The sequence below is a fragment of the Clarias gariepinus genome, chromosome 15, assembly GCF_024256425.1.
Source record: "Clarias gariepinus isolate MV-2021 ecotype Netherlands chromosome 15, CGAR_prim_01v2, whole genome shotgun sequence".
NCBI classification, from domain to species: Eukaryota; Metazoa; Chordata; class Actinopteri; order Siluriformes; family Clariidae; genus Clarias; species Clarias gariepinus.
In genome coordinates, this window is record NC_071114.1 from 11479993 (window position 1) to 11503177 (window position 23185).

General features: G+C 36.7%; 2 protein-coding genes across 4 annotated transcripts in view; one reads left to right on the top strand and one right to left on the bottom strand.

Annotated features, from left to right (window-relative positions):
* The window catches only part of tbl1xr1a (TBL1X/Y related 1a), a 70978-nt gene extending 57018 nt beyond the window's left edge, over positions 1-13960 (top strand). For all 3 annotated transcript variants that reach the window (XM_053512863.1, XM_053512864.1, XM_053512865.1), the window contains 14 exons: positions 6429-6531; positions 6786-6931; positions 7492-7711; positions 7831-7963; positions 8075-8216; positions 8323-8386; positions 8479-8576; positions 8663-8723; positions 9655-9776; positions 9868-9942; positions 10431-10558; positions 10673-10838; positions 11399-11500; positions 13597-13960. In XM_053512863.1, coding sequence (XP_053368838.1) covers positions 6474-6531; positions 6786-6931; positions 7492-7711; positions 7831-7963; positions 8075-8216; positions 8323-8386; positions 8479-8576; positions 8663-8723; positions 9655-9776; positions 9868-9942; positions 10431-10558; positions 10673-10838; positions 11399-11500; positions 13597-13623 — 1542 coding nt within the window. In that variant the 5' untranslated portion in view covers positions 6429-6473 and the 3' untranslated portion in view covers positions 13624-13960. The remainder of the gene's footprint in view (positions 1-6428; positions 6532-6785; positions 6932-7491; positions 7712-7830; positions 7964-8074; positions 8217-8322; positions 8387-8478; positions 8577-8662; positions 8724-9654; positions 9777-9867; positions 9943-10430; positions 10559-10672; positions 10839-11398; positions 11501-13596) is intronic.
* A 3345-nt stretch (positions 13961-17305) lies between these two features.
* The window catches only part of si:ch211-51h4.2 (uncharacterized), a 134764-nt gene continuing 128884 nt past the window's right edge, over positions 17306-23185 (bottom strand). Inside the window, exons 14-18 of the mRNA XM_053513605.1 lie at positions 21900-22014; positions 20270-20372; positions 19210-19279; positions 17722-17825; positions 17306-17638 (exon numbers count right to left, since the gene is read on the bottom strand). Of these exons, the coding sequence (XP_053369580.1) occupies positions 17476-17638; positions 17722-17825; positions 19210-19279; positions 20270-20372; positions 21900-22014 (555 nt within the window). The 3' untranslated portion in view covers positions 17306-17475. The remainder of the gene's footprint in view (positions 17639-17721; positions 17826-19209; positions 19280-20269; positions 20373-21899; positions 22015-23185) is intronic.

The window sequence follows — 23185 nt, forward strand, 5'->3', positions numbered from 1 at the left end:
TTCCATTTTCTTAAATAACATACCGTTTATCGTGTATGTGCGCTCGTCTGCATGGCCTACATGGCTCACAACATCTAGCCAGGAAGAGAGTTCTGGGAGCATTTGCTTTATTGTTTGCTTCAGTTGTTTCAGGCCTCTTGGTGTTGCTGATCTCACCAGTGCATCTTTTAAATAAACCAATAATTATGGTCTTCTTCACTTGTATGAATTACTCTTTGGACTGCATGTTGAGTTTGCTGCTAAATGTATATTATCAGTCAATTGCCATGTATACATATAGGGACTGTGGTGGGGGAAATGCCCGTAGTTCTTAAAACAAATCGAATCTTGATTGCTTTGGTTAAAATCTGTTGTGATGGTGTGCAGCGACTAAAATAAGATAGCTGTGTTAATGTGGAAATACTTATAGACCCTGCTGTATATCTGCATTTTACTTGTGGTGTGTATGTGTGCAGGTTTCTCCTACTGTTGTAGAGCGATAAACACAAATAAACTCTCAATCTCTGTTGTAACACTTGAAAGCCAGTTTGTGATTGATGCAGGATCAAATATATCTGAGTAATGCTAATGGCTGATTTGGATTAAAAAAAAACTGATTGGCTGGTGCATCTTTACTTACAATAGTGTACCTGTTAACTTATTTAAGTCAGAATTTTGATATCATGATAGCCCTCCTGACCTTACGCACACACACACACACACTCACACTGACAGCATCTACTAGGAACTTCTAAGCTGTATGGTACATAGTGTTACGAAACAAAAATTCCCCTTCAGCCTTTTTTTCTTCTTTTTTTCTCCACGCAATATAACGGTAGTCTTTGGCAGTTCATAAGTGAGATATGTGGGTTTTATTCGTGCATGTTTGTTTTTTGGCAGAATCAAACAGAAAACTTTGACCTCTGTGAGGCCGGTAGTATATTTTTGAAGAGTAACCCAGGCCTCAGAGGGAGAAATCCATTTCTGCCTGACTGTGTAATATTCCTTTCATGGTCAAATTGGCACTGATGAAGATGGAGCCTAAAGCAGGTCAGCTGTGGTGATGTGTTTATCTCTAGGGCTGTAGGTTTATTCCCTTCTTTTTTTTTTTCCCCCTCAAAGAACGTGGTGCATCACAAGTAGTTTGGTGCTACATCCTACTTAATCCATCACGACAGCATGTGCTAGTATGTGACATGTAATAAGCACCGCTTGTTGTTCTCCCAGCAGACTGATCAGACCGTCTTTCCTTTGAACACGCCGCAATTGTCAGATGCCACGAGGGGAGATGTGGAATGTTTTGCAGAAAGCCACTGTTGTTGCTTAAAGTAATTTGAAAAAGCGGTAAATTAACGTATCCGTTGCAGGTTGGTCAGGTCTCCAACAGCTTCAGCTGCCAAAGTGTAACTTTCAGTGTGGTCAGTGATTCACATATTACCATCAATTATCTAAACCTGTTACTTGGAATAGGGATTGCGTAGTAAGTCCTTCAGATGTTTGTGTGAGCAGAGTTCATGCTGGTCACAAGAAGTGTGTGTGAAAGGCTTTGCGTAAAGGCTGACGTAAACTTGCATTCAATACAGAGGTGTGACGAACCTTGAGAATTAGGTGAAGGTTAACCTTTTTTTTTTCTTCCTTTGTGCAACTTCTTTAAAGTGGCAGTGTTGTTTTTTGCCACAATCATTTTCATTCAGCTCGATTCACTGACGTGCTGCTGGGAGCTGCTACAGCACACTGAGAGCAGCCACATGGTGCAATGCTGCTTTTATAATCTCTCAAGAATCTAATTTGGGCTTCCCTAATTTCACCCTGTCAAGACTGTAACGACTATCTTGCACTCTGAGCTCCGCCAGTGATCAAATGATACCAGAATTATACAGTGCGTTGGCATTAGTTTATAGTTTTGTTTTTTTTTTCTTTTTTTTTTTTAAATATTGGCTTTAAAAGAATGCACAAAAATTCTGAACAAATGTTGTGGCCTAGTTTGTGGGACGTTTTTTCCTCACACAACATCTTTACAAGTGTGTGGATTTTCCTGTTCTACTCGAGAGCCTCCTGGAGAAACATTTATTGAAAAGGGGAGTCCTCTCAGCCAATGATGCGGCAGCTCAATAATATAGATGAGCTCTCTGTTACAGGGATTTGTACTGTTGCAGATATTTAATTTGACTACAAAGTGAGATGAAACAAATTGATTTCAAGATGTCGCCATCTGACTGGTTCTTGTCTCTGAAACCTAGTTTACATTTGTGTGTTTAATAAATGTTTATTGAGATCAAGGTTAAAAAACACAGGCTCATTTTACTAGAAGTGAGCCGACTTCAAGTCCTTACTTTGTCCCCATCGGTTTGTTTAGTTTAGTTGTCACAGCAACCCTCCATTTTAAAAATTCCTATGTTAAGATAAAATCCCACGTTAAGACTGATCAGGCTTAAAGAAGCCGTTTCCTGCAAACATCTCAAATTTATAAGTTGTCAGTTGCACCAAGGGAAAGCGAGGGAATAATCAGAGAGGTGTTTTATCACCACAGCTGTGTTCTCTTAAAGTAGAACAAAACCTCCACACCCAAAAATTGTCATGATAATAGACCTTTGTGCATAACCTAGAGAGCAAAAAATATTTAACTGTAAACAAGCCACTACTGCAAGTGTGACGCATGCTATTCATCATGCGATTATTTGCACCTTTAATATAACTACATTTTAATAGAGGCTTTTACATGGTCTCTAACACATTTTGAATTTCCCCATTTTGAATTTCATTAAAAAAAATTAAATGGCATAACCCTTTAAATAGTATCTGGTTGAAAACAGTTTTATTTATTAGCTATACAAATAGTTTCTTCTTAGTACAAAACCAATCTAAATAAAATTGCCTCTCTAATAGATCATTTTGCTTCTGGCATCCAGTGAATGTGGTCTGACTTGTAGCTAAACAAAGGTTCAAAACTTCAGATGAGTCATTTAGATTATTTCCCCCTCCTAATAATAATAGAAAATGTATGTTAAAGTTGAAACTCGAAATTGGGTCTGACCCAGCAGTTTCAGGTTTGTTCAGACTGTAAGTGAGCTTACTCAAATCTACTCAGGGTTTCAGGGAAATTAATTTAATGGTCATTTTGTAAAGGATTTGGAATCATAATGCAGCCACCAAGTAATGAATGGTTATGATCAGCAATAGACAGCCCAACCAGTTGAGTTAAGTCACTTGTTGCAAATTGGGACTGAACAAAAGAAAATACTGCTAAAATTGCAATAGCGATATGCTTTTTAATACAGTTTGATTCAAGTGCCAGTATAGACCATTTGCTCATGATGTGTATTCTGCTCTGAGTTTACTGACTATAAACTTTACCATGTGATCCTCGTGCATGAACCTGACATGAGATGAGTATACTGAAGAAAAATAGTGTGGAATGTTGTGAGCGACATAAAATTATGGACCTTTGTATCATAAGACTCAATAGACTTTTGTTCTTTTGGCATCGTGATTTTTTTTTATAGGATTCAGTTCAATAGCACTAAAGTTTATTGTCCGTCAAGCTAGATTTTTACAGGTTCTTAGGTAACTCAATGCTTAGTGTTTAGTAAACATTAAAATGCTTTGTAACTTGCATTTATACATTTTGTAGTGTACAATAAATTTTCCCCCCGCCATTCTTCTGCTGCACACTCCAGTCCAGTAGGTGGCAGTAATAAACCAACCACCCATAATCTCAAATATCTTACCTCGCGCTAATCTTGCAAAACAAAAAAAGTGTTTTGCAAGTACTTTGTGGAAAATGCAGACATGTATTTCTTTAAGAAATTAATTTAATTTTAGACAATTTAATGTTTGTATGTTTACCGAAATTTTTTTAAAAAGGTGAATCAAAACTGACCCATCAAATCAAATTGCATTTTCAATTTAGCTCTGTTATAATGACACAAAAGCTCACTTGAAATGATGAACGAGGTATGTAAGTGCAGTACCGCAGTACACATACATCATGATTATCAGAAGCAATTTTCACCCACAAGTTGCTATCAGTTGAAAAACAAACATTGCTGCAACTGATTATTTAACCAGATAGAAAATATTGCTGGTTTCTTTTAACATGGGGATTACTGAATTTTTGGTATCGTAACTAAACATCGTAAGCAGCTTTAAATTTTGTACAGGATTTTAGTGTTTTACATGAGGATGCAGAGAATAGGGTTAGATGGAGGCAGATGATTCACTTTGGCGGTCCCTGAAAGGGAACAGCCGAAAGACATAGAAGAAGAAGACGACGACGAAGATGATGAAACAAGCCGTCATTGACAAACTATAAAAAAAGGTAGCTATTATGGTGGTGATAGAGCAGTTAAGGTAACTGATAGTAGTGCTGATTAATTCATAGGGTTATTTTAACATGCTTAATGTAATATACAATCATGTCTATAGGAACAACTCCTTCACAGCAAATTATTAATAATAATGCAATGTTTTTTCAAAAAGAGGCTAGTAAGAGAAGAAAAATTTACAGCTACTATTGTGTAGGTCAGTGACAGAAACCAATGATGAGTTTGACTTAAGATTTTACCCCAGAATTTCTAAATTCTGACTAAAAGTTAGGATGCTGTCCTCAATCTTTAGGTTTAGCAGATGATGTCACGTGAACATGGCTGCTCAGATCAATAAATAGAATACCACTTTTCTAATTTAAATGAGCTTATAGTAGTATTTACTATAATTATTCAATTAAACTGATACTAATTCAAGTCATTAAATCGACAGTTACTGATTCAGAACCAACTGAAACTTTGTAACTCACAAACTTACAAACATTAAATTGGATGAAATTAATTAATTTGACAGTCTACCTTTGTCCACAGCTAAAATATTTACCTCTAATGAATAAACATCGATAAAATATTTGGTTAAATCTGTGATTTTACTGGTTATTTAAAGAGAGACATAGAAGTGACAGTTTTGAGAGAGTAAATACACAACCATTTATTCAATAATACTGTCTAGCTTGTTGCAAAAAAAAAAAAAAATACTTCAAGCACTTTAAATTTAAAAATGGTGTAATTCTGCGTTCAGACTTCATGTGTTCTCTTTAAGTCAAGTTCAGCGTGCAGCATTAAAGGCGAGATCTATAACAAGGGCCTTAAAAGAAGACAATTGGATTTTTTTTTTAACCCCTATTGTGACCTCATAAGAAGGTACCCTCCCCCACCTCGTTGCTTAGCTCTGCTGTTCTTGGTGAACACAGAGAGAGGAGGAGAAGTGAAATAAGGAGAGTTGAAGTATGAAAATAATGCATTATCCGAGAGGTGCTTTGGCTCGAGCTTTATCAAACATTTTTGGGGAACTCTGAGACCAAAGTTAACTTAAGAAATAGTAAGAAATGTTATCACTATAACAAACCTGTATGATTTTATATTTATTATATATTGTTGGTACACTGCTGTGGCACAAGAAATAAAAAAAAAAAAACTTATTTGAGTTTTCTGTTGAAAAACAATTTCTTGTATATATATGTAATTTTGATTACTTGACAGTTCAGTAAGGTTTGAGGATGGAATGTAGATACATTAATACATTCCTACTTATTAACTTATGTAAAGTTACATTTAGAGACAAACTAGTCTAGATTTTCATTTCTACTTGTGTACGTCTCTACATTTTGTGGCAAATTTGTGTAGCTTGTTTCAGAATTTAAACTGAATTCAACAGGAAAACAGCAGCTGATGTTTCATCACACTTGCACCTAGCACATACTGACAAGACAGTGAGTCATTCTAGGCATATTGATTTGTGGTTGCAGGATGCTTGCTCTTTGGAGCTGGAGTAACAACAGTATGTGTTACTATTATTGTTGTTTTTATGATATATATCCCTCAGTGGGATCAAAGTAAAGGTTACATTTACATTATAGTCATGCTTAAATACAAAATATCCATATTTGTTAACAAGAACAGAAATATTACTTATCTGCAACTGGTCGAATTTTCTGTATTCATTTGTTCCCAGAGTGTGATCACTTATTCATTAGCACACTGACAACTCTAGTGTAAGCCAAATGTAAAAGGCAAATTCACTAGACCAAAACATTTTCTAGTAACTTAATGTAAAAATGCACTCCCCCTTAGCCATAATCCTGGCTTTCCCTTTTTTTCTGATTTTGATACAACAGCGCCCCCACACGTTAATGGCAGCTCGTGGAAGTGCAGATTGTTATTCAGATGTGCAGGAGAGAGCAAACTGCACTAAACGGTGGCAGAAGTGTACACACTTGTGCCCTTATCAGCAGGGAGATCTGTTAACTGCATTTAGCAGCATGAAACATTTTACACACTCAGATAATACTGCGGCCTCTCATCTGCAGCTTTTACTTTGCCCATTACTACTATGGTTATTGACTTATTGACTGGTTGTAATGACTTTCTGTCATGTGTGTCTGTCTCGCTCTTCACTCACAGGCTTGTATCCTGAGTGCTGACCTCATGGTGTAAGCAGGTGTAAAGATGAGCATAAGCAGTGATGAGGTCAACTTTCTGGTGTACAGATACCTACAGGAGTCAGGTACGTGTACAGCCTGTTTCTCCATAACCAGATTGCTAATTCATTCTGTAATCAGGGTAACACAGTTTTTTTATTCTTTACTTTTATATTTGAATTTTTATACATGCATCTATAAGGAAACAGCAAAGCCACATGTAATCAGAAAGCACATGTGCTCTTTCGCTGAGGGACCAGAGTGAGAGCAAGGTGATCCCCATGAGAGCTGCGCACTGATGTTTTTTTTTTTTTTTTTTTTTTTTCCTCCCCGCTGGCAGGGTTTTCCCATTCAGCCTTCACGTTTGGCATAGAGAGCCACATCAGCCAGTCCAACATCAACGGAGCCCTAGTGCCCCCTGCTGCCCTCATCTCCATCATCCAGAAGGGCCTGCAGTATGTGGAGGCAGAAGTCAGTATCAATGAGGTAAGATGGCGCTCTGCTTTCTTTTCCTCCTCAGACTTTACAGTGTTACACTCTTATGGTTAACGGAAAATCTTTAGATGTCTTCCAAATGAAATCTTACAAAGGAAGCCCATACTTAATATTATTTAAGGCTTCATATTTAGGTATAGTTTGTTAGTTCTTGATATTTACTTTGCATGGTTTGTATTAAAAGGCTTTTGATTTTGGTATTGACCCAACTTAAGAACGTTCTACACTGACAGAAGCATAAATGAATAATTATCACTACTAAAGTTTTGCACGTACAGTCTGTATTTATTTGTCATTCATTAAATCTGCTATAAATGTTATTGCACTGATAGCATAGCATTAGCATGCAGCAGACTTTTTTTTTTTACCTTGCGCCTAAAACTACAAAATGCCATGTTAAAATAATTGTATTATACGTTAAATATATAATTTTATATTTTACAAGAAAATGCAGATGAGTCTTATGACCTCCTCTTATTATTATTATTTTTTTAAACAACCGACCTAAATTTGACCTTTGTGTAAGGAGAGTATTACACTTATGCATTCAGGACGGCACCCTATTTGATGGCCGGCCGATCGAATCTTTGTCTCTGATCGACGCTGTGATGCCTGACGTTGTTCAGACGCGTCAGCAGGCTTACCGAGACAAACTGGCACAGCAGCAAGCTGCCGCCGCACCTCCAGCCTCCAGCACAAACATGCAGGGCAACGCCAAAAATGGAGAGAACACCGCCAACGGAGAAGAAAACGGTGCACATGCCTTACCTAGTGAGCTTCAGTCTAAGCTATATAGTTTATTCTGTTTTTTTTTTCAGTAGTGTTTAAAACAAATAAAATTCTCTGATTGTGTTTTTAAATAGCCCTTGTATGTGTCGCTTTCTCTGTAGATAACCATGCAGACATGATGGAGGTAGACGGAGATGTGGAGATTCCTCAAAACAAAGCTATGGTGTTAAGGGGGCACGAGTCTGAAGTGTTTATTTGTGCCTGGAACCCTGTCAGCGACCTTCTCGCTTCTGGGTCAGTCGCTTACCTCCTGTTCCTGCCTTTACCCCTAGCTGGCTGCCTTTGTGATTGTTTGTTGTGTCCCCTCCTTCTGTACTCCGGCTCACTTTCTTGATGCATTTGTAGGTCCGGGGACTCGACAGCTCGCATATGGAACCTGAGTGAGAACAGCACCAGCAGCTCCACACAGCTCGTGCTCAGGCACTGTATACGAGAGGGAGGCCAAGACGTGCCCAGCAACAAAGACGTTACATCATTAGACTGGAATGTGAGTGTTGTTTCACAGCCTGTGCTTTTACCACACACTATTTTTCTGTCTTTTAGTTTTTCAAGGCTGATGGGAGCTTGATATATCTGTTATTCCATTTTCACAGAGCGAGGGTACATTACTAGCCACAGGCTCTTATGATGGCTTTGCCAGGATATGGACAAAAGATGGTGAGTTTGTCTCCTTTCCGCTTTATTTAAAAACCCAGTGCTATTTTCTTTAGTGATGCTCAAATAGTGCTTTTTTTTTTCTTTTTTAACAGGTAATCTTGCCAGCACCTTGGGTCAGCATAAAGGACCTATATTTGCGCTGAAATGGAACAAGAAAGGAAATTTTATCCTTAGCGCTGGTGTAGACAAGGTATGCAGAGAATTATTTATGCAAGTATTTGTTTTATTCGCGTTGTTAGCTGAAAGCATTTAATTATATATTTCTGTCTCTTTTAGACAACAATCATTTGGGATGCTCATACAGGAGAGGCCAAGCAGCAGTTTCCCTTCCATTCAGGTACTCTTCTGTGCATTTCGTCTGTGTTCGTAGTGATGCAAAGACAAAGACGTCAGATATTTTCAGTTAATTAGTCAAAAATGATATTTATTTTCAGAAAAGAACACACAATATTAGGTCTACAATAAAAAGTCAGATCTAACAAATACAGTTTTTGCAAATAATTCTAATGGTAATGATAACTATATGGAGATTAAATTGCTTTTTAATGCTCTATGCTGATGAACGATGATGCATTCAAGCCTGTTGTGGCAGAAACTAAAGTGTGTGCATATGGTAACCACCAGGCATTCGAAATGCCGCTTATCTGTTTTAATTAAAATGTAGATGGTATAAAAGTTAGACACTTATTAATTTCTATATAATTTTCCACCAGTAGGAAGCAACTAAACATTGGTAATGCAGACTACAGTTTCTGCCTTCCTTAGACTAGTGATTTGTGAAAACGCTAAATCGAATGAAGTACTGCTGCTAAACTGCTGTAACTTCAAAAAAGACATTTCAAATATGTCACAAAACACTTTTAGTGAATACTTTTATGTGAAATTCGAAATTCCTGTAAATTGCAAGATCACAGGAGATCAGTGTTTTATTGGTAAAATCTAAGATTTATTGTTCAGTTTCAGAAAATTGCAATTTATTTCTTGCTTCAAGTCGCAAACCTGTTAAATTACATCTGCAGCAGGTAAAGCCGAATAAAATTACATTTGGAGTAGGCAGCATTGCTGAGTGTTGGTATTTATTGTATAAATTCCTTTGCTGTAGCCTGCTACTTTAAATTAGAGTAGAGCTATTTAAAATGAAGATGCAGGACAAGAGGTGACATTAATATAGCAGCTTCTCTGAAACAAAGTTGTATTTGATCTAAGATAGCCTGGGGCAGATAGTCTTGTAAGCACAAATTCTCTCTTTTTCTTATTTCCCCTCTCAGCACCTGCTCTGGATGTGGACTGGCAGAGCAACAACACGTTCGCCTCATGCAGCACAGACATGTGCATTCATGTGTGTAAACTGGGCCAGGACCGACCCATAAAGACATTCCAAGGACACACAGTAAGCTTTGTCCTTACCCCTTGCTGCTGCTTTGTTTTTCCAAAAAATGTGCGATTATCCTCATCCATGTTCTTCCTCATCTCTTCTCTAGAATGAAGTAAATGCAATCAAATGGGATCCAACTGGTAACCTGCTGGCATCATGTTCTGACGACATGACGCTGAAGGTAAGGCTCAATGTCAGACGCAGCACCCCGCTGCCCCCAACAACCACTATCACCGCACACCTGCACTAATCAGTTACACATTGTGTCATGGACTGTATTCACACTCGGCAACAGTACTTTTGTGTGGCTGTAAAAAGTTTACTATTAATGTTGCTGCTACATGTTTCTGGATCTTCTTCTTCCAACAAAATCAAGTCTGGAATTTACTGTTTTTTTCACATTACTACATTACACTACTACATTTAAAAAATGTAGGCTATTTGTTTTGTGCAGCAAGAAATATGTCAAACCGTGCTTCAATTAATAGCCACACACAGGTTACAAATTAAATTTCCAGGTTCAATGCTTTTTTTTTTTTCTTTTTTGCCAAAGTCTACAAGTTATTGAAGACTAATAATAAAATACCCCCTTGAAACATATTGACTGCTAGACTGCTTGCTTGCATTTTATTAGGTTTCTGAAGTTGTAGGGTTTTTTTATTGTTTTAGATCTGGAGTATGAAGCAGGACACTTGCGTTCATGACTTACAAGCTCACAGCAAAGAAATATACACTATAAAATGGAGCCCGACTGGCCCTGGCACCAACAACCCCAATGCCAATCTCATGCTTGCCAGGTAAAACATTTTGGCTGTATACGGTTTGTGTTATTAACTGTCACACACAGTAATGTATTACAATGAGTAATGGTGGTTTTTGCTTATTTCTGTTGTCCCTCTCATTGTCCCCAGTGCATCCTTTGACTCCACTGTTCGACTATGGGATGTAGATCGAGGCATCTGCATTCACACATTAACCAAACACCAGGAGCCAGTGTACAGCGTCGCCTTTAGCCCCGACGGCCGCCATCTGGCTAGCGGCTCTTTCGACAAGTGTGTACACATCTGGAACACACAGGTGAGCGTCTCCTTTATCGCCAAATCAAAATAGTTATTATGGTGTTTCCTAGTTGTATTTCAGCATGTTAGGCAATTTGTCAGAATTGATATTGATATTGACACTTTTGTCTATGGATATGAAACATTGACTTGCCATAATTATATTTTCTTTTTTTTTTCAATTTTATTTCCTACCAACCCTAAGAATCCTCAGTTTAAGTGGGGAAGAAAACAACAATCTTTAATCGCCGTAGCAAAAACCCTTTTTAACACTAGAAGCGCCGCGCCAGTGTCGCCTACTTATAACACGGTTCAGCGGTCATTTGACCGCCTATTGTTTTGAATGGGAAGCTGCTGCTGACACACAATGATCGCTAGATGGCGCTTTCACCCAAAGCAAATAGTTTAGCTCCAAGATCAACTTCCCATGCAGTAACCTTAAACATATAAATAAAACATAGGTAAATTTATATCCAGCATCTAGTTTTGGCAATTGGTTAAAAAAAAATGCTAAATTAACATGTAGCATTTGGAATAGGAATGGTGATTTATTAAATACAATTTTCATTGTTTCCACAGACTGGTGCTTTAGTTCATAGTTACAGGGGAACAGGAGGCATTTTTGAAGTGTGTTGGAATGCAGCTGGTGACAAAGTGGGTGCAAGTGCATCGGATGGCTCTGTAAGTATCTGCTTTTCTTTTTATTACCCACCAACACACCATTGTCGATATCCCATACGAGTCACACAAGTGGCTACTTGCCTGACATGTGGTGGAGGGTAGGACAGAATGGATTTAGTAATCAGAAATGCAGTTGACCTAGTGTAGGTGCAATGACAAGTCACTTCCACAATCCAGTGTGATGGCTAGCTAGCATAATAAGTAACCAGTATAATACTTTATATGAGCTCTGTGTATAGATGAAGTCATTGCTTACACTGATCCCAGCATAGGTGCTAGTCAACATAGTACCCATCACAAGGGATGCATTCGAGCAATTCTTGAATCCTTTTTGATTCCATGACAGTCTTCCACTGCGGGGGTGGTTTTTCTTAAAAATGTTTTGCCCTTCTTAAAACAATTACCTCTATCTGTGTACATTGCTCTCGTCAATGGCGTCGTCTCCATAAACATTCTGTAGCGCAAGTCTGGTTCAAAAGTTAGTCTTTTATTTGGAGGTGTTTTACAAATCATGTGATCGTAGCAAGGCTTTGTATTAGGCAAATACAATCTCAGACGAACAACAAATAACTTCACCATGCTATTATTTATTTAAAAAAAGGTGAAGGCAAAAAGAAAAATACTAAGTACCCCTTGAGTAAATAGCTTGTAGATCTCCCTTTAGCAGCAATAACCTAAAGGAATTGTTCCCATTATGACTTTCATTTTCAGTTCAGAATTTTGGCCCATTGTTCTGTACAATGTTGCTTCAGTTCCAGTTCCAGAGTTCCAAAATATTTGAAAATTTGCACATGCACAGCTCCTTTAAGGTCCCGCCACAGCTTCTCAATTGGGTTGTGGTTAGGCCATTTCAAAACCTTAATTGTTTTAGTTTTCAGCCATTCTGATGTAGATTTACTGGCATGCTTTGGATTATTGAACGGCCCAATTTCAATCAAGCCTGAGCTGTTGAACAGATGGCCTCACATTTGCTTCTAGAATTTTCTGGTATACAGAGCTGTTCATGGTTGACTTATTGATTGCAAGGTGCCTAAGTCCTGTGACTACAAAACAAGCCCAAATGATCACCCATCCACTACAGTCTTTGACAGTGGGTATGAGGTGTTTATGATAAAATGCAGTTTGGTTTTCCCGATATATGGCACTGCTGGACATTAATTAAATTCAATTGTTTTATTTACATAGCGCTTTTAACAATGTAACATTGTCACAAAGCAGCTTAAGACAACCAAAGAAAGATCCAAATAACTCAACGTTTTGTTCAGATGAAATTTAGCGAACCTCAGTTGTGCTTCCATGTTTGTTTGTTTTTTTATTTTATTTTAAGGAAAGGCTTTTTCTTGGCAACCCCTCTAAGCAAACAATACTTGAAGTCATGGACTTTCACATTTAACATTATTTGATTATGGCTGTTGCATATTTAAAAAAAAAAAAGCTTCTGCAACGTCACAACATTTAGTTTAGTCCAGAGCCATAATAGTTTCTCTCCAAGATCTTGTGTTGATGATTGGAGAGTCAGACCATTGTGTACAGTCTTCCCTTACACATCCCAACGATTATCAATGGGCCTAAGGCCTGGACTCTGTGGTGGCCAATCCATGTGTGAAAATTATCTCCCATGCTCAGTAAACCGCTTTTTCACAAAACTGCTAAAAAAACTGATAAATCCTGGCATTGTCATCTTGGAATATGCCAATGCCATCAGGGAAATAAAAATCTATTGGTGGAAAATCCTGGTCATTCAGTATTTTCAGGACATCGGCTGAATTTATTTTATTGTCCACATAACGTTGTTAAACCTAGACCTGACCATTTTTAGCAGTTTTCTTGGTTGCTTTCTTTACTTGATGCAGGGCAATAATTTGACCCTTCTGTAACAAAGTAACATCTTTGCCATGCCCAGAGGATATGTCTTCCTCATAGCAGCCATATTCAGTTAACCTTAAATATTCCCTGTGACTCTTTTTACTTATTACTAAGTACAAGCTATAATAATAGTAACAGTGATTTTTCCGCAGAGGCCTACAGAACCTTACTAGAATGTATAAATGTAATAAAAATGTCACATGTCAAGTGTTTCTTTGCTCTCTCTTTAGGTTTGTGTATTAGATCTGAGGAAATAACGCTGCTTGTTGGAAGCCATGGACCGACTATGAATGTGTACATAGCCAAAATGACTGTCCCTGCCCCATGTACTGCTACAATCCCTATTGTACCATGGCCAGCCACTACAGACAGGACAGAAAATAACGAGCATCCTGAAGCAGCAGACAAAGCAGAGTGGAAATAATTCTAACCAGACACATAAAAGGGACTTTTGTAAGTGACATCGGTGGGGAAACAACACAAAAGAAGAAAGAAGAAAAAAAAAGACTGGTATATATACCAAAATTTGGAAGATATTTTACTATTTGTTCTTCAAACCAATCTCATCAAAATAAACGAGCGAAAAGATTTTAATCTTTGTTGTTAGTTCCATTTCAGTGTGCACTCATCTTTTTTTTCCCGTTTGCTTTCTCTTAACTCTTGTTTTTTCCCCTTTCTTTCTTGCTCTCTCTTTTTCAACACTGCTTTTTTAAGGTCACAGCTGCATGAAATAAGGACTCATCTTTCTCACTTTTTTATGCAGAGTACAGTTATTTAAAGTCTTTTTGGTACTTTACATTTTGTGGTTTAGGAAAAAAAAGAACAGTTTGGGGACTTGAAACCATATAACTTTCATTTATTCTTCCGTTTCAGTAGTTTTTATGCTTTGGTTTAATTGTTCAAATCTTAAAACCATTGTTTGTTATGGTTGTTTATTCAAAGGACACATTAATTCTGCTGAGAACAGATGCAAAAATAATAGGATTGCACATTTAAAGGGATGCATAGTGCACTATGCTTGGTTTGTCCAGTATTGTCCAGTACAAAATGTTAACTGTAGACAGAGTTAACTGCTGTAGCTACTTCTTAGATTTTTCTTTTTCTGTATTGCATTAAGAACAGGCATTTCTAGTTTTTTTTTTTTTTTTTTTTTTTTTAAGAAATGTGTTGCTTGTAAAGACAAGGTCTAAACAGTACAATGGTTAACACTGGACAACCCTAGGTTTATTATTGAAAAACTATCTAGACAAAAAGACTTGCTTCAAGTTTCACAAATTAACTGTTTACTAGTTTATCAAATCTAGTTTTTATTTAACCTCTTCAACCATGTTTATGCTCTGGTATAGTCGGTCTAACAAATTACTACAAACCCATGCAAAATATAAGGATGTGTACTTTTTGATTTCTCCTTAAAGAAGTTGGTGACACCTGCTTTACACTGTTAGTCATACTCATTTGTCAGTTCACCTGCTAAACAACCCTTTTCTTGTCTTTTTTTTTTGTTGCATATAATAATCTATTTGCACACAATACCTGCATAGTTAATTTAAACTGACTGAATGGCCTACCAGCTCAATCGGCTATTCAGTCTCCTGTTTGTAACAATTGAGCATAGCAATCAATATTAATCGTCTATTACTCCTTCCTGTCTGGACCGTTCGATATCTCATATCTGGAGGTTCATTTCTCAGCAGGGCATCTATAATGAATTTTTATTTAAAATCCATCTGAAAGGAGTCTGGTCTCATATGCTTTGAAGTCAGGTACAGGTTTGTAGATCTGTCACAGAGGAATTATTTTACAAATACAGTACATATATAATAGACTAGGCTAGATAAACATAAATAATGGCTAAATAAATGTCTACATTGAAAGGAAAATATGAAGCTTAAGGCAAGTCTGAGCACTGGGTTAGAAATCTCACCTACAAGTAATTCATATTCAGTAGCAGAACAGCTGTCGTGAAAAAGATTTAAAATGCAAGGCAAATATGGTGGCGCAAAGCCTGCAATTCTCATAATTGATGATTGTCCATAATCAGTGTGTGCTTCTGCTGGCAAATCCTGAACTAGCCTTTTATTCAGCTAAAGCAGAAAAAAAGTTAGACGGCCCTTGAATTCTCTCATTGGCATCAAAAAGTCACTAAAGATCTTCAATACTGCTGAGAGAGCAAAGATGACACTGGGGCTTCAAAGACCTGTTTATACAATAGCGGAGTCTGCGTCATCCTTTTTACAGCCCCAGGTATCAGGTTTCCTTTCATATGTCTTCTGTTAATTTTTTAGTGAATCATCAGAAATCATCAACTTTAAGTAGACTGTACTATCTGAACACTATTTATAACAAAATCAGTGGCAACAGAGTGTTATTACAGTTATTTTATTTCATTAATCTGCTCTCCAACCTCTTGCCCACCTCTTTTTATTTTGTCACTACCAAATTTTCATCTTATTCCCCCTTGTCCTGAACTTTTTGTACTCTTTTAGTACTTTTGTAATTCATATTTCTTTGTAGCTATTAAAAAAATAATAAAAGAACAGTAAACAACAGTTAAATTCGGAGATTTGGAGCGTGTACAGAACTTACCCAGGTTGAGCTTTTCTGGGTTGTTAAGGTTTATCAGCAGTACCTACTATGCCCACCCTTCGTGTTCCCAGTCGAACGGTTCTTTTGGTTGCTGACCCTCCCCGCTCAGCCTTGCACCTTGCAATGCATAAATTTGTCATCGGATCAGAAGTTCGAAATAAAAAATATATTTTGATATTACCAAGAGTGTGTTCTTTATTTTAAATTGGTAATTTTACTAATTTGAAAATGTGTCTTAAATGTGGAACAAATTATACACTTAGATTGCTTCTATAGCTGGCAGGACTGGATCCTTACATCAACAGAGCTTTGGGTTTTAATAAAAACGGACATGCCAGCTTTTATGCATTTTGTGTAGCATTCTATACTATATACTGCATTATTGTTGAAATACTTAAATAATAATTACATTTTATAAATATATAGTGCTTTTAACAAAAATGTAAGAAATTGGTACTGCTTAACTGGCAAGAAAACAACGTATGATGGGTAATACTGAGCAGCGATGAAAACCTGCCCATTATTGGGATATAAGCTGGGTGAGCATTTTAATAATAATAATAACAAGCCAATGAAATATACACTTTCTGTAAAACTAACCATCTGGCCCTGTGGGGTAAAATGAGGGTGGGTTAAGTTATACTGAACACTGCTATTCTTAATGGTTTATACGTTTTTAATTCTTACATAACTTAAATATAATTTAATATATCGGATAATTTACATTTTGGTTATTTTGTTATGCAATTACATTATCCTGGATTTTTTGTTTGTTTATCCTAAAGAAATATCACAGTATGTATTAGTCATATATTAAATAAGTGCTGTAGCCCAGGGGGTTCTCAAAGTTTTTATTTATTTATTTATTTATTTATTTATGTGCAAAGGATGACTTTCACCATTAAATAAATTCCAAATACCCATTAGGATAGATGTATTCTGTGACCATAATCCAACTCGTCATATTTTAGGCTAGTTATTTAAATTATGCATAATGATCTGGCTGGTCTGCTACATGCTGGAGCATTTCTGTTCCTGATTTTAAGAATAACTAAAGAGGATTTGGAGCTACGTTTATTTATTATTATTATTATTATTATTATTATTATTTTCAGGAATTCCAATGTAGTTAAGTGGCACGTAGTAGCTTAATAATTAATAATAACTCAATAATACTGTATATTAAGTATACTAGCTTTACTAAACATGGGTTGTGCTTTCCACCACTGTAAAAATATTGGAGGGGAAGAACCCTAAAAATGCTTTACTTTGGGACCCACTGCAGTAGCCAGTATTTATTAAACAAGAAAAGAAAAATTTGTGATACTTTCTACTTTTAAAATGGTGCTGTACTTCTCCTGTAGGCTGTGGTTGAGCTTAGTTTATTTTAGCTTGTAACCATATACAAATATGTCTAGCCATGATGTGTCTAACCAGCTGAAGACCAGAGATCCCAATCCACTCATCAAGCAGACTGCAGTGGTCTCTGTACAAAACTTTGTGGTTCTTCAGACACCGGCGTTTTACACAAGAGACCTGTTGCTTTGTACAGAATGATACATGTCCTTCGATATGTCCAGCATGCTCAGACATAGATCATATGCCACGGCGAAGAGAAAGTAGACTGGCAAGAGCCAGTGGAGCCTGAAGAGACTTTCACCCACTGGCAGGGGAATCGTCATATACCTAAAAGCAGACACAGACTATTAAAGGGATTTCTCATGGAGAAGCACACACACACACACACAAGATAAGACAAAAATATTTACTTAAACCGTTCTGATCTGGAGGTCCTCAGCATCAAGAAGATGAACAAGCCTACTTCAGTGTTTAGGGAGAAAGAGACGACCTTGTCCAGCATAATGACAAAACCCTGAGAAGGTAAGAAAGGATTATAAATGAACCAAGTTATTCCAGATCTACAGAAGTACTATAGAAGAAGAAGGGAACTATGCAGATTAAAGCACGAATTTGTATTAAAAATGTTAGATGTAGTTGGACACAATTCCTGACTATGCATACACATTTACATTTGCTCATTTGGCAGATGCTCTTATCCAGAGCGACTTACATTTTTATCTCTATACACCTCCGAGCAGTTGAGGGTTAAGGGCCTTGCTCAAGGGCCCAACAGTGGCAACTTGGTGGTTGTGGGGTTTGAACCTGGGATCTTCCGAACCGTAGACCAATGCCTTAACCACTGAGCTACCCCTGACCCATAACAGTACTTACTCGTAGAAAGGGGAGATCTTTTGAGATTAAGTAATTACACAGGTCCATATTGCAAATGAATGGGGAACATTATGTGTAATAGAGATGGTTTTGAAAAACTCAGGAGCTTCGTGATCTAAAATACATCTGATTTGACTAAATGATGGTTCACTACTGCTAAAGTGTAAAGAATTATCAGCGTCATCCACACCAGTCTTTCCCTCATCACCTAAAGGCTAAATCATGAGCATTTCAACATGTCTGTTGTTATCTGTACAAACTGTGTAAGAGCTCTTTTGTTTTGATGAGGATGTGATGTAGATTGTTAATGGACACATTAAAAACAAATTGTAAGTTTCATTGTGTGAGAAAGTTACACTTGGACATTTCACATCCTGTTTGGTTACCTGCCAATGTTATTTTTTTAATAGATAAAGTCAGAATGTAACCTGCATACAGTACAATGTCAAAAATAAGAAATTAAGGTAAATCACTGGCAGAAGAACCAAAACCCTAGTTTTATCTGGATGCTGGTAATTTTACAGGCTAAAGTTAAAAAAGTTCGAATGCATTTGTTATTTCACTACATTATGTAGAATTAATTATTTGTTTTCAATGACACACCTGCTTGAAAAACAGATTGCCTAAAGGAGCATTGCACCATACACCAATCAGCCATAACACTAACAGCACTGCCAGTTAAATTGAATAAAATCTACTAGTAAACTGGTGACAGAATCATGAGGTACCCTAGGTCCATCTAATCCCGTTCAGTCTGATCCCACAGAAAAGCCACCGAGCATAAACCACTGGAAAAAGTCCACATTGACCAAAAGACGCAGTGCATCACAACCTTAGCAGGCAAAAAGTTCTGTGAAGCCACGCCACGTAGGGCCAGATCCACCCCGGTGGCACAAGGAGAACCCAAAACCGAGGTGGAATTAATGGTAACAATTTTAACGTTATGGTTGATCTGTATTTTCATAATACATGAATGTCTAGAATGATGTCAACATACTTTATATCATTCTCAAATAAACACCTACCTTTGGATCACACATCGACACTACAAAAATAATCCCAAACACCAGAGAAGACAAGAAGCCACCTGAAACACTGAGGATAAGAAAAGAAAAAAAAAAGATTACAATCTTTCGGTGTATTTTATTTCAGTTTCACTGTAGTATAAAGGAAAGTCTATACTGCATGTAGTGTGCAACTCAGAAATAATGATGGGAGAGACTGGATAACATTTAGCTATCAATCAGTGATAATGAGTCATGTATGTGGAGGAGGGCAGTTGGCACTCCCCTCTTAATGTGTCCTGTTCAGTATCACAAAATAATGTGCAGGGATGTCAGTTTTTAAGTGTTGGACTACCAAGAGGGTCAAAACTTGTAGGGAGGTCTCAGAAAAGCATATATTCATTTGTCTTCATTTTCGGGGTATTTCTTAAATAAAGTGAAAGAGAAACAAGTTACTGTAACAGCGACATGCATTTCTGCAAAGCATGGCCAATATACACACAACACTGCAAACTTTAAATGAAATAGGATAGTTCATTAAATAGAATATCATTAAATATAATAGTTCTTTTCTACATTAGGATTAGGAGACGTACTACTTGTTTTTAGACTAATCTGAACACTGTCAGACTGAATTGTAAAATGAAACTTAATATCTTCCAAACTTCTGTAGCCAGCCAAAAGAAAAATGCTTTCAATTATTGAACCATTGCTCCATATAGCTCACAGAGATTGGCCAATGTCATTCGTCATTCTTAAATGATCATTCTCCATCAAAAGAAAACCTTCAGAGGAAAATCCATTTAGGTGTTATAATAAAGTGCGGATGAATGGAACCCATTCTAACTTGTACAAGGAATGCAAGTTCATTACAGGTTTTTTAGCAAATTCTTATCATTTTTCTTTCGGATCCTATATTTTTGTTCTGTCTGATCTTTCTGAGTTGTAACAAATCAAAGAGCTGTTACACCTTACTAAAACATGCTTTACAGAAAGTTTCTCCAAGTCTTCAGGAGTAAAGTTATGGTCTGCAAATTGCTGTAAAATCATCTAGTAAATCAAATAGCCAGAAATGGTTTACCTTCTCATTTTGACAGTGTGAAAGATTTGAGGTAAAGTCCATCTCTGGATTCTCAGAACCGCGTCCGCATTCGTCTCCCACTGCCTGTTTACCCAGCCGTCGACTGAAAAGAGTGAAATTTGAATATGCATTTTTAACTGAAGCCTTTTGATTTGGCTGTGGAGGATGAGGCAAGAACTGAAAACAGCTTAGAAGTGTTCATTACTGATACTGCCACGGATTTGTTTTTCTGACGACTTTCAAATCATGCTTTCTTAGAAGGCCAATGTACTTCAAAGTAATGATGTTTTAATTTGTAGAAATACTCACTTTTTTGCCCATCCTTTAAAAAAAAAAAAAAAAATCTGCCTTTTCTTTTAAATGTTAAAAACATATTGCTTTTACTAACAGACTAAAACCAAGCTTTTCCAACAACAGAATAACCCACTACGCTGTAACTGTTAACAAGACATTGGGCCATCTTCACTCGGAGGTTGATTAATTATTTTATGCTGCTGTATTTTTTCTGTTGTAATTTGTACCAAAGGCCATTCCAATCCATATCCTGATGAGCCATGCAGTGGACATAAGTCATAATGACATTCTCTAGTGAAAGCTCAGTCGGATTGGACCCAGAGACACAAGCTATAGCGTCTCAGAAAAAATGTACCCGGACTCTAAAAAGCCAAAGGCGCTTTAAACTTTGTACACTAATGGAGATTATGTAAAGTGCCACTCCATGATCAGGGTTAAAGTGTACTAATCGTACGCTATCTCTTGTTCTTATCAGTAGGATCAGTGTTGTGATATTTCTAATGCTAATATCATCACAGTTGCATGCTAATCGCTATGATTAAATCGCTAGATTTAATTAAGTAATGAAAAGGATGGTTCAAAGACTCAAAATTAAACTTAATTTCAGTTGATTTTGTAAGGAAAAGCATGAAAACTGTGTATGTATTTTATAGATAAGACAATGTGCTAGTTATGACAATAAATTGAGGGACGAAAATGGCATTATTTTATGCTATGTTTATTTTATGGTTGCTAATCAACTGATTCACTGAAACACTTTGGTTCATTACAGTAGCTGGCACATTCTTTTAAAAAGTTGCATAGCTAGCCTTCTCTTTGCTAGCTAACTCGTGCGTTACTCAGCACATATCTTTATAAACAAAGTTTAGCTAGCTAAAATAGCTATGTTAGCTAGCTAACACGTACCTTAATTAAGGCTAGCTAACATTGGAAAATTTGTATTTGCACATTATTACTAATTATGCAAAAATATACAGGATGTTATCCTTAGTTATCTTGATTTTTTTTCATACTATTATTCCTAATCCTTAAACCTTTAACATTTTATTACACTTTGAGCTTGCAGTCACTGAAACTTGTCTACCCGGAATCGTTTACTTCTTTTATGGTACTATATGTCTATGCGTTCTTAACAGTATAATCTCTTAACAACATAAGCAATATTTATTGGACGACCCAAAAAACCTCACAATGCTTGGAAATCTTTGTGAGGGAGGTCGCATTTGTTTCACATTCCTTAAGATCCCTCACATTTCACCTTGTTATGCTGTATTTAAGATAACACAAATATTATTTCCCATATTCCACTGAGAAGCTTTGAAAATGCATAACATACTTGTATGCTTCATTGCTGAGCCCATTACAAGGAATGACACGGTTATACTGATGGTGATGAAGATCTGGATCAGCTCTGCCACCCACGAGAAGTGTGTGTACCTCTGATTTATGATCTGTGGAAATATGAAAACAGCCTGTCAATTTATTCATAGCATTTTAATGCCTATAAAATCCATGGCAGTATAAGGAAACCAGTGCATGCGATCTGCTAGTACTCTACAAACACAAGTGCTCATAAAAACAGCCAGAATGCTTTCAGTGCACTCATGTGAGTAATTATTTTTTCCTTCCGGATACCTCTTTCTTTGTGGTAGTGCATTATCTGTTTACTGTAATTATTTTATGAGTTAAAAAAAATAAATAAACAGTAATTCTATGGGTTTTGCTACTGCAGAGTGAATTTAAGAGAAATCTTTAAAGGTGTCTGGGAGAAGCTAGAGAAACTTTCTCAACTTCAGGGTGTATACAATTGAAGTGAGATGCAATGCACACAAGTTGCCACCAGAGGGCACCCAATGCCTTCTGTTCAACAGAGTTCAATATGTACTATGAGACCAATAGGGGAAAAAACAAAACAAGCTATATATATGAAGCTATATTAATCTGCTTACAAAAATATGCTGTAAAAAAGAATTCTGAGACGAAGTACCATAGACCATGTGTCAGAAAACTTTTTTATCCTTAGGGTCAATTCGACCCCAGCAATTTCAACCTCCAGAAAATTATAAATAATAAAAAATTGTTACCCAAGTTTCTGTAATAAAGTCACTAAATATGAATAAATTTTTTTTTAATCGTTAATTTTGAGACTTTAAACATTGAATGGGGTCAAAACGATCCTAAAGATAATAGGAGGGTTAATAAGTAAACCTTAAGTTCAGGCATGTAAAATGCACTACATGGGCAAAAATTATGTGGGAACCTAACCATTTTGTTTCTTTTGGAGTAAGTAAGACATAACCATGCCTCGTCACATTAAAGAGCAACCACAAACTGCAAAGCCCCTTTATACAAAATACAAAATCTCTTCAAAGAGTGACTCAATATTAGTGATTAGACCTTTTATTTTAAGTATGTTCAGGAGAATCTGCCCTAAAGGTTCTTGTGAAGGTTATTATTGTTTGCATAACATTAACCTTTCAGCTTAAACTTCTGTTTGAACCATACAGTATACATTCTGACCACTCAAAATCCAGAATTTTGTTCTTTGGTATAATTTTGCATTAATACTAATTTATTTTTGCACATACTATACTTGTGGCAATGGAAACATATGTGACCTAA